General features: G+C 42.7%; 1 protein-coding gene across 13 annotated transcripts in view; it reads right to left on the bottom strand.

Moving 5' to 3' along the window:
• Positions 1–18,867, bottom strand: part of ARMC8 (armadillo repeat containing 8) — a 181,839-nt gene that overhangs the window by 124,018 nt on the left and 38,954 nt on the right. Inside the window, exons 2-4 of one of the 13 annotated variants that reach the window (XM_073360256.1) lie at positions 14,315–15,025; positions 13,988–14,191; positions 13,506–13,574 (exon numbers count right to left, since the gene is read on the bottom strand). The exons of 9 other annotated variants lie outside the window; for them this stretch is intronic. In XM_073360256.1, coding sequence (XP_073216357.1) covers positions 13,506–13,507 — 2 coding nt within the window. In that variant the 5' untranslated portion in view covers positions 13,508–13,574; positions 13,988–14,191; positions 14,315–15,025. Of the gene's footprint in view, positions 1–13,501; positions 13,575–13,987; positions 14,192–14,314; positions 15,026–18,867 lie in introns of all 13 variants that reach the window. 3 more of the 13 variants (XM_073360257.1, XM_073360255.1, XM_073360245.2) reach the window with 3 other exon arrangements.

Here is an 18,867-nt window from a genome sequence, read left to right as displayed (position 1 = left end):
GTGTTTTGCCTCCCCATCCAAAAGCATGGATCTTGAGCATGTCTCACTGCTTCTCTTGTTGACTGCAACCACTACAAGAGAGCTGGAGGTGGGGTAAGACGAAATATTCCAACCTTTAGGCTGATACATATATTCTGTCTGTCCGTTTACAAGTAGGCACAAGAGTGGCAGGGGTCTGCCACAAATTATGGGCTGGAGACAAAAGTGCTTCATTAATAGGCAGCACAATTTTACTTTGAGGGGTGACATGAAGAATATCCACAAAAGAATGCCTGAGCAACCCCCCATAGCCTTGCTGCAGGCCATGAGGATGAGTAGGGTACATGTGTGGGTCAAGTGGGCACTGATACCAGAAATCTCCGATCAGAGACGCAGGTACACCTGAAGTGGTGAACCTACAGGGACATAACTCGAAAAACCAGTCATGCTCTATGCTGTAAGTTCTGCTAACTTATGTTTTATTGTTTTATTTCATGAAGCATTACAATTTTGTTTCGTGAAGCAATACAACCTAGTGACAGATGATGTGGAAAAAGCTGAAGTACTCAATGCTTTTTTTGCCTAGGTCTTCACAGACAAGGTCAGCTCCCACACTGCTGTCCTGGGCAACACAGTATGGGGAGGAGGTGAGCAGACCTCAATGGTGAAAGAACAGGTTAAGGACTATTTAGGAAAGCTGGACTTGCACAAGTCCATGAGTCCAGATCTAATGCATCCGAGGGTGCTGAGGGAATTGGCAGATGTGACTGCAGAGCCACTGGCCATTATCTTTGAAAACTCGTGGCAATCGGTAGAGGTCCCAGACGATTGGAAAAAGGCAAATATAGTGCCCATCTTTAAAAAAGGGAAGAAGGAGAACCCAGGGAACTACAGATCGGTCAGCCTCACTTCAGTCCCTGGAAAAATCATGGAACAGATAGATCCTCAAGGAAACCATTTTGAAGCATTTGGAGGAGAGGAAGGTGATCAGGAACAGTCAACATGGATTCACCAAGAGCAAGTCATGCCTGACCAATCTGATTGCCTTCTATGTGAGATACCTGGCTCTGTGGATATGGGGAAAGCAGTGGACATGATATATCTTGACTTTAGCAAAGTTTTTGATATGGTCTCCCACAGTATTCTTGCCAACAAGTTAAAAAAGTATGGGTTGCATGAACAGACTATAAGGTGGGCAGAAAGCTGGCTAGATTGTCGGGCTCAATGGGTAGTGATCAACGGCTCAATGTCTAGTTGGCAGCCGATATCAAGCAGAGTGCCCCAGGGTTTGGTCCTAGGGCCGGTTTTGTTCAACATCTTCATTAATGATCTGGATGATGGGGTGGATTGCACCCTCAGCTAGTTCACAGATGACACTAAGCTGAGGGGAGAGGTAGATATACTGGAGGGTAGGAATAGGGTCCAAAGTGACCTACACAAATTGGAGAATTGAGCCAAAAGAAATCTGATGAGGTTCAACAAGGACAAGTGCAGAGTCCTTCACTTAGGATGGAAGAATCCCATGCACCGCTACAGGCTGGGGACCGACTGGCAAAGCAGCAGTTCTGCAGAAAAGGACCTGGGGATTACAGTGGATGAGAAGCTGGATATGAGTCAGCAGTGAGCCCTTGTTGCCAAGAAGGCTGACGGCATATTGGGCTGCATTAGTAGGAGCATTGCCAGCAGATTGAGGGAAGTGATTATTCCCCTCTATTCAGAACTGGTGAGGCCACATGTGGCGTATTGCATCCAGTTTTGGGCCACCCACTACAGAAAGGATGCGGACAAATTGGAGAGAGTTCAGCAGAGGGCAACAAAAATGACCAGGGGGCTGGGGCACATGACTTACGAGGAGAGGCTGAAGGAACTGGGCTTGTTTAGTCTGCAGAAGAGAAGAGTGAGGGGGGATTTGATAGCAGCCTTCAACTACCTGAAGGGGGGTTCCAAAGAGGATGGAGCTCGGCTGTTCCCAGTGGTGGCAGATGACAGAACAAGGACCAATGGTCTCAAGATGCTGTGGGGAAGGTCTAGGTTGGATATTAGGAAAAACTATTTCATTAGGAGGGTGGTGAAGCACTGGAATGGGTTACCTAGGGAGGTGATGGAATCTCCATCGTTAGAGGTTTTTAAGGCCCAGCCTGACAAAGCCCTGGCTGGGATGATTTAGTTGGTGTTGGTCCTGCTTTGAGCAGAGGGTTGGACTAGATGACCTCCGGAGATCTCGTCCAACCCTAATCTTCTATGAACATAACCAAGATTTTTTGGAGGGGTGGAGGAAGGAGTTCTGTCCCTTTCTCCATCTGTATTTTGTTAACACAAAAAGCTAATTTTTCTTGGCCCCTGTATCCTATCCAGGGGAAGCCCATATATACACATGAAAAATCCTAGAATGCAATTTTAAATTTCCACAGATTCATCAATTCTAACACCAAAAGAAACCGTTGTGATAATCTAGACTGACCTCCCATATAGCACAAGCCAGAGAACTTCCCCGCACTAATTCCTACAGCATGGTTTTTAGAAAAACATCCAAACTTATTTTAATTCTGCACTTATTATTTCAACACAGGCAAGGACATTATAAAAAACCTATATTACGATTTAACTTGATAGTAATCCTTCAATTCTCAAAGATCTGATCTCACAGACCAAAATAATAGTCTGTGACACACTGTACCTCAAAGCAGCATCCTGGAACCCCTCTATTCAACGTCATATAATTATTATATGTTTCATACAAAGTATGCCTTGTGAGGTATCATTTTAAACGTCTTGGTCTGTTGAACATTAATATCCTGTTGGAGTGTATGTGTTAACATTGTATGTGAGGTTATGAAGTTTTGTTATATGTGCGTTACTGAAATATGTTGTGAGGTTGGGAACACCCACAGCCAGCTTTTCAGGTACAACAATAGAGTAGCCAGATAGGCTGATGGCCCTTTGAATGGAATCCACTCTCCCCAACGACCATCTCAGAGACAGCACGTAGACAGTGGAGAATACCTGACCAATGGGGGTGTACGCCCATATCACAAGTATAGATCTTTCCAGCAAGCTGGAAGAAACTATAAAAGAGGGTAAGTGACATCATGACTTGATCTCACTCCAACTCAACACCTAGAAGAAACATATAGAGGACTGTGACAGCGTCAGGCCAGACTGCTACAGGAGAGTGCAGGAAGGAAGGTATTAGCCTCAGGATAAGCAGGTCCCCTTTCCCTGGTAACTGAGCAGGGGTTACTCCAGGTTAATTAGGAAACCTGGAGCCAATTAAGAACCTGCCAGAATGGGTTAAAAGTCTTGTCCCCAGTCAGGGGTGTGATAGGCATTGTGAGAGTGAAGGCGAGGTGTTGGAGAGCTGAGCGGTGTGGAAGCTGACAAGGACAAGGGGAGAACCCCACAGGTATAGAGATTGGGGAGAAACCCTACCTCTAAAGACCTGAAGAAAGGACCCCACCAGAGGAGAGAGACTAAGCCATGCGTTTCATGTGGTGCTGCCATGCCCAAAAGGGCTACCAGAGAGTAGGGGCTCTCCCTCCCCTGGCAGGAGGGTCAAGAGGAACCCCGCCCAAGCAAAGTGGGGACAATAAGCCAAGTGGCGTGGGGAAGTAACCCAGGGAAGCTAGCAGTTTTCCTGGGAACTGGCACTGTGAGGCTGCTACTTGTAGGGTCCCTGGGTTGGGGCCCGGAGTAGAGGGTTGGACTGGGCCCCCCACACCCCTTTTTCCTCTCACTGGACGTCCACCTAGGAGGCCAGAAGCCCCAGTGAAGCAGTGAGGGCCTAGTAGGTCCAGAAACGGGAAGACCACTTGGGGACAGAATTTCCCCACTCACTATAAACAGAGGGGGGGAATTCTGAGAGATGAGACGCTATCCTGACCCACCACTAGAAGGAAGCACAGGACCCACTGAGGCAGAGAAGCAGCCCTGCTACAGAACAAAGACTGAAATAGAGAGGGTGGTCCCTGGCTGGAAAAGAGTCCCATCCTGTGTACTAAAGATCTGTGACCTGTTTGTTCCATCTATCAGAGTGAGACATTGCTTGATTCAAATCCTGTTTAGTTTATAAAACTCAGACTGTGAATTTACTTTTCGTAGTTAAACAACTCTGATTTCTCTGCTTACTAATTATAATCACTTAAAAATCTTTCTGTAGTTAATAAATCTGCTTTATAATTTACTTAAAACAGTGTGTTTTGGTTGAAGTGTTTGGGAAATCTCAGATCAGTTTATGAAGCCTAGTTTGTGTCCTTTCCACATTGAGGGGGCACGGACTGGGTAATGAACTTAGACTGTTCAGGCTTCTGACCAGGGCAACCTGATACAGTTCTGGGGTGCAAGGCTGGGGGCAATTGGCTGAAGCTTCTATACTGGTGGTTCATGAGTGGCTGGGAGAAGCATTCATGTAATTCAGTTGCTTGTGTCCCTGCCTGTGGATATCTGTGTAAGTGCACTACCTGCCAGAGGTTTGTAGCGTGCCAACAGCAACACGGTGTGAGAGGGAACACCAGTTGGTGGGACAGAGGCGTCAGCGGTCCCACAATCCAGGCTGCACCTAGTGAATTCCATCACACCCTCTTCACACTATTTTCCCCTAAGTTTCATTAATATCAATTCATTATTTAGAAGTAAAACTTAAAATTGACTGATCCCAGTTTTATCAGCGTTCTTTATATCTTCACACAAAAAGAAACTTAATGAGATGAGCAGTCTCCAACTTTTCACAGAATGCCAATAAGGCATTAGTGAGTGCATTAGCAATCTATTGTAGCAGAGTCAAAGGCCAAACGTTTTCACCCCAGGGAAGTACACCTATAGCATTTAATGCATACCCTTCCTTGGCTTATTGCTGTCAGTGTAACTCATTATACATTTTATGAGTTTGTGGCCATTTATGCAATGTATCCTTCCGGTATAAAAAGTAGTTCCAGTTAAAAGGGTATACAGTAGAGAAAAGAGGAGGAGGAAAGTTAAGAAATATATTCATAACATTGAAGAAAAAAGTGTTTATTTTCAACCCCACTTTAAAAAAAACAAACAAACAATTCCCAGATGTATTTGGACTCTTCTCATTGCCCCCAGAAAGCAAACTGCACTTTCAGCTGCATACTATTTGGACTCATATATATATAAAGAACACCAGATATGCAACTACAGCTTCACAGTCATGCTGGGCTGGAAGAGCATAACGAGTGGGGTCCCGCAGGGATCGGTTCTGGATCCAGTTCTGTTCAATATCTTCATCAGTGATTTAGATAATGGCATATAGAGTACACTTATAAAGTTTGCAGATGATACCAAGCTGGGAGGGATTGCAAGTGCTTTGGAGGAGAGGATTACAATTCAAAATGATCTGGACAAACTAGAGAAATGGTCTGAAGTAAATAGGCTGAAATTCAATAAAGACAAATGCAAAGTACTCCACTTAGAAAGGAACAATCAGTTGCACGCATACAAAATGGGAAATGACTGCCTAGGAAGGAGTACTGCGGAAAGGGATCTGGGGGTCACAGTGGATCACAAGCTAAATGAGAGTCAACAGTATAACACTGTTGCAAAAAAAGCAAATATCGTTCTGGGATGTATTAGCAGGAACATTGTAAGCAAGACATGAAAAGTAATTCTTCTGCTCTACTCCACACTGATGAGGCCTCAAATGGAGTATAGTGTCCATTTCTGGGCGTCACATTTCAGGAAAGATATGGACAAATTGGAGAAAGGTCAGAGAAGAGCAAAAAAAAAGATTAAAGGTCTAGAAAACATGACCTGTGAGGGAAGATTGAAAAAATGGGGTTGTTTAGTCTGGAGAAGAGACGACAGACGGGACATGATAACAGTTTTCAACTACATAAAAGATTGTTACAAGGAGAAGGGAGAAAAATTGTTGTTAACTTCTGAGGATAGGACAAGAAGCAATGGGCTTAAATTGCAGCAAGAATGGTTTAGGTTGGACATTAGGAAAAACTTCCTAACTATCAGAGTGGTTAAGCACTGGAATAAATTGCCTAGGGAGGTTGTGGAATCTCCATCATTGGGGATTTTTAAAAGCAGGTTGGACAAACACCTGTCAAGGATGGTCTAGAAGAGAATATTTAGTCATGCCTTGAGTGCAGGGGACTGGACTAGATGACCTCTCGAGGTTCCTTCCAGTTCTATGATTTTATGTTGTACTCTGACCCCAAGCTCTTTCGGGCATGGACTGTTCTTTTGTTATGTGCAGTGCTTAGCACAATGGACTCCTGATCCTCAAATGAGGTCTCTAGGTGTTGCCTCAATGTAAATAAATAGTCCAAATGTAGTATTATAGTATAGCTGCCAACTGCTGATGAAAGAGGAGTCTGTCACTTTCCAGAGAGTGGACAGTAAATAACTGACACTTAACTCCTTCAGCTCCTCTATTCTCCCCATAATTACTCTTAACTCCTCCCCCCACCATCACATACAGACTGCTTATTAATTTTGCCTCCCATTAATATTTCATCCCACCTATGTAATACAAGGGCAGGGACTGAGTGTTTGTTTCAGTGATCATGCCACTGCTGTGCACAGCTAAAGTATAGTCAACAGACAGAACTAGCCAATCAGAACATGACTTTGGACAAAGCTCAATGAAACTTGTGTAGGGTGCAGTTTATGCAAAGGTAGTTTAGAGTACCCAAAGATGGAGCCATCTCGGTGCCAGTATGCTTTTCTACATAAATTAGATCAGCCTGGGAGGTGCTCTAGTTCACCAGCCATTCCATAAGTCTATGTCTATGCTTGGAGCTGGGGGTGTGATTCCTAGCTCCTGCAGACATACCCATGCTTGCTTTCGAGTTAATGCGCTAAAAGTGCTAGTATACCCAGTGTAGCATAGACAGTGGCAAGCAGTGGCACTGGCTAGCCATCCCAAGCACATGCCCACAGAGTCTGGGCAGGTATATATTTGAGGTAGCTAGCCCATGCTACCACACTGCACTACTATTTTTAGCCCACTAGCTCAATGATCTCTAGTGCAAATATGTCTATTTAAATTGGGAATCACACCTCTGGCTCCAAATGTAGACATACCTTAAGATTAACATGTTATTCTAATTCCCGTTCCTATTCAGATGGCCCCATGTTCAATTCATGCCTTTTTTCCTTTAAAAAGACGAAATTAGTACTTCATTTCTATAGCAGCACAGTCAATAGAAGAAAAAAAGGGGAGAAATTCTGGTTCCCTCATTACACAGAGGATGGCACATTCTCTTAGAATTTAAACTGTATTGGTGAGCTACAAAAATACAATACACCAAACTTTTTCCACAGCTTCCCATTTGGCATCTGCTTTTTTATATCATTCAAAATCTAAAATTTTAATGGGCTTACTTTATAAACGTCCATTGATGGCTACAGAAAAGAATACAAAAAAGGCAAATAACCTCTTAAAATCTATGTTAAAAATGAAAACCACTCTCCCCATTCACCACTTCTCCTGGGTTTTCCCCATATGAGATAATACATAATAAATAATGATGACACTTTAGCTTCCAGGAATTTGAGCTTAGATATAAAACACCAACAAAATATCAAACTCTCAAGACTGCACAAATCTTCAATATAAGATGGAAAATAAACAATTTTAGCATTGTGTGTATACAACTGGCACACCTCAGTTTTCAACGAGGGATTTCCCCCCGTGCATTATGAGATCCAATTGAAATACTACTCTGAAATACTGACAGACTCACACCCAAATCTCTGAAAAAGCCTTGGAGCCACTCTGTGCCATTCCAGTCTTCTAGCTTGAGTTACAGCAGCCATTAGGCTGCTCTAATTTGCATATACTGCCAACAGCAGCCTGGGATCACCACCAGGTCACAAGGTAGTCCTAGTCATTTTCTTTTATTTGGCCACACCACTGCACCAAGCAAGATCTTCTTATTTATTTTCATTTACATAATAACTAAAAAGATACCTATCCAGGGCTCTAGGCACGCTAACACAGTGTTTCTCAAATGCTGTCAGCAGGGGCTTTTCTTGCAGCCACAGCCTCCTGGGCTGTGATTGGGGGGGTGAGGGGGGGAGCAGTGGCCCCTCCCCCAGGGCCACCAGCAGGGGTTGGGCCCTGTCCCCCTGTGGAGACACAAACACTGGAGGTACAGACAGCTAGTGAATTCCCCACCTTTCTTTGGGAGGGGAAGGTGGGGGGGGCGCGCTTCAGCCACAGGTCTTTGGGCTCTGGGTCCAGGCTCACCATTCATGCCATTATCCCTGAGCCCTGCGGCCTCCCTGTCCACCTCCCTATCCAGGGCTTAATTTGCCCCAGGGCTTGCTGAGGCTGAGTAAGTCTTCTGTGAAAAGTGATATTAAACACACAAATATCACTTTTCACAGCAGCAGACTTACTAGCTAGCAATTTAAAAAAAAAATCAAAAAAGCAAAACAAACAACAAAAAACAGAAGAACATACAAAGCACCTTATTTGTGTTTCTATTCTGTTTAGGTCCAGTAAAGAATAGACATACTGTACATTACTTTTATTACTGAGTCTAAAAAAACCCCTACATAAATAAATTACAATGATTTGGACATGTATATGTGCATATTTGTTTCTCCTAAAGTTAATTAAGTATTTTAGGAAAAATTGTCAGCACAGCCACCATCAAAAGTTGGTGGCTGCACTCTGAGGCCACCAAAAAATGTGTTGTGAGAACCCCTGCACTAACACACCATTAATCTTCAGTTACATCTCAGCAGCATCAAATGATCCGTTCAGCCAGCCACCTACAGTAACTCCTTTCCATCACTTTATCATTGTGGAAAGCATACTCTGAGCCTTTACCCAAAACCCTTTCGAACAGATGTCTCTTTCAGCATGCCAGGTCACCAAATTCAGGCTATTTTTGAACAAGGCAGCAAACAAATTCCAATATCTCAGATCCCTCACAGAGAACAGCCTACCAGCTGCCCCTTCTCTTTTATAACAAGGGAGATTCAGCTCAAGCGCCTCTGCTGACCACAGCTGTGGCAGCTTGGCACAGGGAGAGAGGTGATCCCAGGCCAGTTAGAACTTTACAGATCTTAGTGAACATCTTAAACTCTACTCAGAGATCAACTGGCAGCCAGTGTCAAACCCAGGGTGCTGGGGTCATACGTTCCCTATGAGAAGCCCCATTCAGTAAGTGAGCCACCTCTATCTGCACCAGCTTCAGTTTCTGAATGGTTTTAAAGAATAGCTCCATGTACAGCACATTGCAACAGTCTAATCTTGAGGTGACAAAGATATGGATAATAGTGGCAATGCCCACATACAAAAAGAAAGGTCACTGCCTCCTCTCTGGATGCAGCTGGTACGAAGCTGACTGGGCTTCTGCTGTAATATGATGGTCAGAAAGTAGTAGGGGGTCTAAAAATCACTCCTAAATTCCAAAACCGTAGTGACTAATGGCAGATGCACTCCCTCAGTCAAAGGGACTGATATTACTTCTACCATCTCCCACAGCTACTTCCCCCACTGCTCCCCTCTTATTTGGGTTGAGCCTCTGCCAGTTCACTCTCATGCATGTCCTAATCTCAGCTAGACATTGGCTGAGGAGCTGAACTGTATCAACTAAGTTGGGTATGATCAGGATGTTGAAAACAGCACACCTCATGGCTCTTTACTAGTCCTCCCAACAGCCCCATATACAAATTGAACAAAAGAGTAACCAAATGGCACCCTGCAGCACCCCACACTTCAGATATTCAGGAAGACGTGCAATCAGACAACTACCCACAGAGATCTCTTCTAAAGAGGCTGTTATTGTTCCCCTGCTTTGTCAATTTTACATCTGCCTACTTCTTATTTTCAGTTTAACTCAATTTTCTAGATATCTATTATTTTCTTTCCATTTTTAAGCCCCTCTTTACTATATAGAACAATACATTTAACCATTGACTACTGTATTGTCTCGTGACTTCAATGGGACTATGCATGTGCTTAAAGTACAGTGCACATCTGCAGGAGCAGGGTCCTAGACTGCCTATAAACTGAAACATTTTTTAAAATATGATTCCCAACCACTCATAGCCCAATTCCTTGAGAATTTGGGCCTTTCTTCCAGTCTGAATAGAGATGGGAACTCTTAAAACACCATATCACACAAAAATAAGGCACATACCTCCTCTATCTAATAAACCTCCAAGGCATGACAACTATTCAATTAGTTTACTTAAAGTTTGGTCCAAGTAGTTATCTTCTTTATTGGTTAATTATTTAATACTCTGCTGTAAAGTGGGGACAGTTAAAATCTCTGCAGATTCCACCACATGGTCCTCAAGATGCCCCAACTTCCTTGTTTTAGACACTGAGATGTTCTGAATTTAGAACGAACACATACGTACATATGCTATCATCCCAGGCAGCTCACTCACTGGCACGAAGATTAAAACTAAATTCTAAGCTCAAGACATTCTTATAGTTCAATTATCTAGTGAGGCTGGGTGCTGTGTTCTATAGCAAATTTCCCTACACTTCACATACATTTCCCAAAGTCACCTACTGTATCATTTGACATATGTCTCACTAATCAGAAATGCTATGCAGCATTTTTAATTCTCAGAAGAAGTTGGGGAAGACGGGAATCACAATGCCAAATACTAACAACAATATTATTCCACTGAATACCCTGTGACTCTAGTTTTATCTATTTCTCCCTTTCAGTAGTAAAATCTACTCCTGTGGGAATTCTGCACTACTGTGTGCGTGCATAATTAATGAGCCATACGTATTTTTAATTTTTTTGCGCAAAAAAAAGCTTCTGCTGAAATGTTGGTGCAGTTCCGCTGTTTGCCCACCAGAGGGCACTGTGGCAATAGAACAAAGCAACAGCTCCCAGCCAGCTAGGGAAGTGCCTGTCAAGCCAGTTCAGGAGAGAGAGGCTATAGGGAGACAGCCAGCATGGGGTGCTGGGGGATCAGACAGGGGCTCATAAGGGCTAGTGTGGGAGGACAGACTGGGCCAAGGGCTGAATGGGAGTGGAGGGGCAGGGCCACTTGGTGATGGGGGAGGGGGTGCAGAGCTACATAGGGACCGAGGTTGTCTGAGTGGGGGCACAGACACGTGGGGAAAAGGGGAGGGGGTACAGGGACATAGGGTGGCGAGCAGGTACAGATCCACACAGGGACAAGGGAAGGGGGTGCAGGGCCACATAGAGAGGAGGGGAGTGGGTGTCTGAGAGGGACATGTGGACCAGGGGTGCAAGGACACATGGGGGTGCAGGAACATATGGGGACAGGGGAAGATGTGCCTGACAATGAGAAAGGCTAGGGGTCAGCAGAATTCCCTCAGGAGTAACACACACTAATGCACTGAGAAGACCTGATATTCGAAGAGATATATTTGTTTCTACTCTTCCAGTGGACAGATGGAATATACTCTCCCTTATATCATACAAAAAATTACCTAGTGTTCTGAAAGGTTTAAACTGCAGTTCCACTCAAAAAGTGACTTAAAGGGTTAATGTGGGGTTCCACATTTCTCAATGATTTCCATTCCAAGTTTGCTCAGCTTACAAATAAGAGATTCCCCCTCTCCTTCTCAAACAGCTAACACAGCAAATTCAACCTGGCATCTGAAAGAGGAGCTGGGTTCGCTCTCTCTCTCATGTATCATCAGTAATAAATATTTCAGTGGCTAGATTATGCCCTCATTTACACTAGTACAATCCCATTAGTCTTCAGTTGTAATGCAGAAGTCCAGGGTGGGTTTGCTGTTCAGGTAAGATTTAGATTTTTCGAGATGGTAGAGAAGGAATAAATGAAAAAAAAATAATGAATATAGTATCCTATAATGCCATTTTTAAATAATCATTTTTCAGAGAAGAACAATTAATACACACAGGTGGAGAAGGATCAGACCACAGGAATATTAATATTCAGAGGGTAGGCCTTGTATGCAGGAGACCTACTGCTGATGGGCCACAGATAGTCTTAATGCTCTTATCTATCAGACCAGTAAAGAGAATGAAATTGTCAAACTCTCCCTCAGTTTCTCCATAAGACTAGCAGAATTTGTTTTAGTGGAGACCAACGGTACAAATCTTGGGTTAGCAAAGTGAACTGTGATGGGTCAAGAGACATAAACATGGGACTGTCTAAGAATGTTAGAGCAAAGGTGAACATGGTTTTGGGGAACAGGTTTACAGAAATGAATGAAGGCAATAAAGAGATCCAATTCAAACAATGTGAAACTCCACTCTCCTCAGAAGCGGATTGTAGCTATTGGAGTTTACCTGTTACAATACTGCTAGAAAAGGTTACATTCAGTAAAAGCATTTGATTCATTCACTTACGTAGCTATGTATTTCTTTAACTTTAGAGGGATTTCAAGAATACAATCTTATCTGTGCCAAGGTCTGACTGACATCACAAGGGTTCACGAACAATAGTTGACCCAAGTAGCACTATGATCACTAGAACTGTGGGTGGCAGCAAGAGGATGGCAAGCTTTTCCATATCTCCTCTAAAAAATTATCAGGTGCTGAGCACTTCCTCTCAGTGAACAGCTTCAGAATCTCATGCTTTTGAGATCATATAGCACCTTTCCTTCTCTCTATTCCAAGAACTTCCACCTTTCCCTTAAGAACCAACAGGATACTAAACAAACATTCTACCATCTCACTGAAAAGTAACCAGTTGAGGTGGAATCAAAGAGTTAAAACTCAAGTTTATCTCCAACCTGTCTTTGCAAAGACCCCTTTAAAGATTATAAGATCTTAAAGTTCTATTAAAGTAACACAATCAACAAAAATAACTTTTTTTCAATTCAAAAGGAAAGCAATTACTATGTGCTGCAGTGGGCTTTTTTGGTTTTTGGGGTATTTTTTAAGATTTGATGATGGAATGCTGAAAATGTTCCACCCTCACTGATTTTAACTGTAACTAAAAATACTAGTAATTGTTTAAGCCTGAAAATAATTTTCCTTCTGCTCCACTTCAACCCACAAAGTTCTCAAATAGTAGAGATTTTCCATTGACCGATTGCACGCTGGCTTTCCTTGGCCATTTGCAGTAGGCTTCAGCAGTGCTGTTTCTGAAGATCTTGTGTGTTTTTTTGTGACTTCCAAAACAATAACATTCAGCCCTACACTAGTGAACTCCAGCTAATCATCAAAAACTGGGGATGAGAATACATGTAGGGCAGAAAAGTTTCAGCAGCCACAGAAGAAGAATGCTGTGCGCAGGCACTAATAGAGCAGACATCTAGGAGAATCCACTGAAGATGCTGATGTCCTTGTTCACTCAATCTTCAGTCTGCAATATCCCTGGCAAGTCCATCACTGCAAAATAAGAAAGGCAGGAAGCCTAACAGTAAATTCTTGCAATGTAATCTCCCCTGGCTACCATTCCTGAGTCCATGCCTGCGCTTTGAACTCAATTGTTTCAATTTCCTACTTAGTTTCTTGAGCTCTTTCCCCAAATGGGCAGGTAGAATCTGATTTTCTCAGGTTTATCTCTGCACCTCCATGGGCAGTATACTGATGAGCACCAGTGATGGTGTTCAGGAAATCAAACACACCTACATAGGATGGTAGCTTAAGCCTTTCAAGGTCGAGGATGGCGTTCTTGATGTATTCCAGGAACTTCCATGCCTGAAAAACATGTGAATAAGGACAATTATTGACACACAGTAGTTTCTAGAGAGCTGACAGAGATTCAGCAAGGAGAATTCTGCAGTATGCTACAGAATGAGGACACAAAAATACAAGACAACACAATTGCTGTACAAAGTACAGGTTAGTTGATGGACAGGGCAACTCAGCAAGGCAGACGAATAGCTCACATTTTCCTTCACTTTTACAACTTGTGAGGAGCGTTCTTGGACCTGATTAAACCCACCCAACAAACACAGACTTGAATGAGGCAATTTTAATCTGTATACAACTAAAACTGCAACAATGTTCTGGTCTCAAAATAGATCAACATCAAGAAATTAGCTAAAGCAATGAGACTACATGAGGAAATATACATTGTAACTGTACTAAGGCCAATATCCAGGTCTTACCCTCAGACTTCCATCCCCTGTGTTCATGATACATTTTCTCCTCTTCCAGCACTCCAAGATTTCCTGGACTGGGTTTCCAACAATGGCCCTGATTTTGTTCTATTCTCTCAGCTATATTTTCATTTTACTTTGCTTTCTTTTGACTTTTTTGTCCCATCTCAAAGTCATCACAACATCTCCAATGCTCTTGAAAGAAGAGGAAATCTAGGAAGAGAAATGGTGAAACTTAGTTGTTAATAAATGGTGGAACATTTGTAGTATTCCATCATGCTCCAGAAGCAAGCATGCGGAACACAACACAGAGAATAGTGGTTCAAATTACAGTACCTCCTATCTTGAGAACTTTTACTTCAAATCACTGCCTGTCATCTCTGGGACATTTCTGGTGAAGTATTACTTTGGCACCTTCCTCAACATCACCCTTCCGATGTCTTGTTTCCATAAATTTCATGATTATGCTGTCTTTGCTAAGGAACTGAAGAGCCTTCATGTCTCATCGGATGATCTGTCACTGCTCCATCTTGACATGCTGCAGTTAGTTCACGATGGAATACCAGCTGGTACTGCCAAGAAACTGACTTTGTCCCCCACCTGTGAGTCAAGCAGCCTTATAACACTGTTGGAACGATTGGGAGTAGCAAGGCTTGACCACTAATTGGTGGCTCTTGGCTCACAAGCTGTTTAAAAGATTACTTAAATAGAGCTGTATACCAAATTTCATGGAAAGATGAGGAATTTTATCAGTTGTAACTTGGTCAAGATTAGTTGAAAGTTTAGCATTATTCTCTAGGAGATGCTACACAGAGGAACACACTACTTGCTGGGATAGGCATCCAAATTTCTTGTTCCAGTCCTTTGAGATATTTGTCACTGGACCTTCGTGCAACGGATAAGAGGAGATCTCCAAGGAAATGCATATGGTGAATACAGAGAAATGGTATTATATCAAGGCAGTTTGCATCTAGTTTTGTCCTTTTTCTTTATCTTGAAGTGATATTCAAAAAGAGAAGTGATTTCAAAGAGGATTGTGAGCTTCACCTAAGATCAATGAACATACAGAGGAAGTTTGAGGTGGGCATAACCCCCAGAAATGTGAACTGGCGCTACAGAAAGACACAGTGACGTTGAATGTAATAAAATAAAGCACACGTACTAAAATTAAATGTATGAAAAAGTATGATGTACAATATAATAATGTAAAAACTGTAACAGAATGAATATTCTTTTAATACGCATTGCGCTTTGTTTCAGGTGGTCAGTAAGTACTAACAGTTGCAACAAACAAAGCCCTACAATGGCTTGAAAGCAACATGAAGTTCAACGACATGATCTTCACGGATGGGACAACAGCCAAAATCACTACCATCATCTGATTTAACACATCCTCTTCACTCCTCAGACATCAGCATGTGAAGCCACTGCCATGTTTAGAGAGCCACATCTGGATGCAATTTTAAGAGCGAGAAAGGCCAAGCAGTTAGTTTTGAAAGTATTATATGAACTTCTTGATGCCATATAAGCCCTGTTAAGAGTTGGAACCTGTGCACTTAACTCATCCTCTACTATATTTAGGTATCACTAATCAGCACTACTTTTTAAAACAGCAAAATAAGGAATGTAGGGTGACATAAAAAACTTTCAGCAGTCACAGATTTTTCCAAGGTGAGGAAAAATATTCTCTCTCTCAATCGTAAAAGGTCATGGAGCAATATTTCTGCATAAGAGTTATACAAACAAATCCAATTACATGTTCTACTGGGTTTTTGCAGACAATTACCCAAAAGCATAACGAAGTCAGAGAATTCACTGAATCACAGGGAATTAATTGAGGGACACCAACTGAATCTTTGACACACAAAAGAAAAGCCTGTGAAGAAAAAGGGATTTCTAGTGTGATCAAGTATTTTTAGAGAAAAACCCTTCCTGCAAGGACATGCAATACACAGATCATCTTCAGAAAGTTCCCACGATGGTTGAAAGGCCGGGAGCAGCCAACAGAACATAGCCAGACATATGCTAATCTTCTTTATAGGTACTGACACTAATTTCCTGGGTTCTGGGGACCCTAAAAATCCACCTCTTATATTAAGAGTAAAAAGAAATTTCCTAAATCATAGCTTTCTCCCATTTATATACGGGTTTGTTAAATTTCCCTCTTGCTTTTCTCAACAGTGAGGTAGATTAGACTTTTTTCTGGTTTTGTCTTCTAGTTGTTAAAGCAATAAATATAAATTCAAAATCTGTTACACAGAAGAAAAGCTGCACATAACGTGACTAATTCAATAGCAAATTCCATGTTATCTAGCAGAGCTTCCCATCACTGCAGTCCCATAACTGTATAGTAGGGGAGGCTATAATTCTGCAAATTGTCAAGTTAAAAAAATATTTAAGGCCAGAAGGGACCATTAAATCACCTAGACTGACCTCCCAACATAGGCCAAAGAATTTATGAGGTTTAAATTGAAGTTCTTCAAGTTGGCTCTTAGTCACACCTCTGGCTAATGAGCCACTTTGTGGTGCCTTGCTGCAGAACAGTCTTATAGCAATGTTAGCTAACTCACTCTCGCATCCCCCACCCCTCCCCTAAATTTCACTAAGACTATAGAGAGGACCCTTCCCACCTCAGTTCCTTCCACTGCAAAGCCAGATACACCGAAAAAAGACCCGGACAGAGGAAGGCAGGTGGAAAGTGTATGTATGCAGAGCCATCTTGAAGAAACGCAGTTACAAGAAAGGTTTCAGAGTAGCAGCTGTGTTAGTCTGTATTCTCAAAAAGAAAAGGAGTACTTGTGGCACTGTAGTGAGCTGTAGCTCACGAAAGCTTATGCTCAAATAAATTTGTTAGTTACAAGAAAGATACCTTCACTTCTTCGAATGGCTCTGCATAGTTCCACTTACAGGATAGCCTGCTAAGCAGTGCTGAAAACTGACCTGAAGGCAGGAACAGAGTCCTAATTGAATAGGGGATGCAGCACCACTTTACCAAAACCATCATCTGTCTGAGAGGCCAGGTCCAAACCACTGTGCTTTAGTGAAAATGTGCACTGAAGTCCAAGTTGCAGCTCTGCAAATTTCAGCAATTGGTACATGCCTAAGACAATCAAAGGAAGTAGCCACAAGCTCAACTGGAATATGGTTGAACCAAAGCAGGTACAGGAACTTTTGCTAGCATGTAACATTCAGCAATATATTGTTTAATCCATCAAATTGCAGTCTGGGAAGAAACCATATAATCCACTCAATTTTTAGTGAGACACACAAACAGTGTCGACAATTTACAAAAGTTCCCAAGTTCTATCTAAATAGTAAACGGGTGTCCTTCTGCCATCCAGACCAGATTCCCCCTTATTAAAGTGAGGGAAGAAAACTGGCAAATTCACTGTCTGCTCCATGTGAAAATCAGTCACCGCCATAGGTAAGAACCTGGGATCAGAACCTGAGAACTACCTTGTCTTTACAAAAAGAAGTGAAAGACAAATCAACCACAAAAACATTCCATTCATTCACTCTCCTGATTGACATAATGCTGAAAATGAAATCCATCTTGATGAACGGTAAAACACTCAGCCAGTTCAACAAGCAATTTTACCCACCTGGCCAACACCAAATTGAGATCCAGGAAGGGACAGGATCTCTAAAAGGGGAATATACATTTGATAAACATTTGACTGAACAATGAACAAAACAGCGATCTTCCATCAGTTAAAGTATAATATACTGAGAGAGCTGCCAAATGAACTTTTAATGATGAGTTGGAAAATATACTTAAAGTCTCAAGAGTTAAGTATCCCAGAGCACAAGGAATGGAAGCAGATATAGGAGAATCAGGTTTTCCCTTCATCCATTGATTGAAATCTGGTCCACTTTAAATGGTAACAGCTTCTAGTGGACTGTTTTCTGGAGATAACTAGTACACCCCGCACAGGGGAAGAACATGACTACTCAAGACCAGACAAACCTAACGTCCTATCACCCACTCCATCAAGTGAAGAGACCTTGGGTCCAGATTTTGCCCTCCTGCTGAGACAAGAAGTCTGGAGACAGAGGAAGATGCATAAAGATTCTGCCAGATAGTTGCAGAAGACCGGTAAACTGCTGTTGACATGGCCAATCCGGGACAACGAGAATCATCTTGTCCTGGTGTAGCTCCTGGATGAATGGAAAGGGAGAAAAGGCATACATCCAGCCCTTTCCCCAGTGTAGAAGGAAAGTATCTGATAGAGACAGACAGTCCCTCCCAACACTGGAACAGAAGAGAACAATTTTTGTTGGACCTTGCTGCAAACATGTCCACCTCTGGTCAACCCAGCTGGAGGCTATGGTCTGAATCAATTAATCCTTTAGGGACCATTCGTGCATCTGAGAGCAGTCTCTGCTGAGACAGCCTCCAACTACATTGTTTTCCCTGTCAGATGCAGGGCCACAGGATAATCATCATGAAGGATACACCAATCCCATAGACTGATAGCCTGTGCACACAGGAAAGTGGAGTAATCACCCTCTACCCTGCTTGTTGATGTAATAGACAATATATTGGTAGTGTGTCACCACTTGCACCACTCTCCCTTGTAGGAGAGGAAGAAATGATTCGAGTGCTAACCAAACTGCTCTCATTCCAACACACTGATATGCAGGGCTGTCTCCTGCTAAGACTACTGCCTTTGAACTGTCAACTGATTCAGAAGGGCTCCCCAGCCCTTGCTTGATGCATCTGACATCACCATTGGTGATAGGTCTGGGGGACTGAACTGCACATACCTCTAAACAAATTCGTTCTGACTGACCACCGTTTTAGGGAGGCTACGATGATCTGAGGTATGGTGATCAACGTATGGAGGCTGTCCTGACTTGGTGCATAGACCCGACATATCCAGTGCTGC

The sequence above is a fragment of the Lepidochelys kempii genome, chromosome 9 (genome assembly GCF_965140285.1).
Source record: "Lepidochelys kempii isolate rLepKem1 chromosome 9, rLepKem1.hap1, whole genome shotgun sequence".
NCBI lineage: Eukaryota > Metazoa > Chordata > Testudines > Cheloniidae > Lepidochelys > Lepidochelys kempii.
Note: the sequence above shows the minus strand (reverse complement) of the source record. Positions and strands in the feature narration are given on the sequence as shown.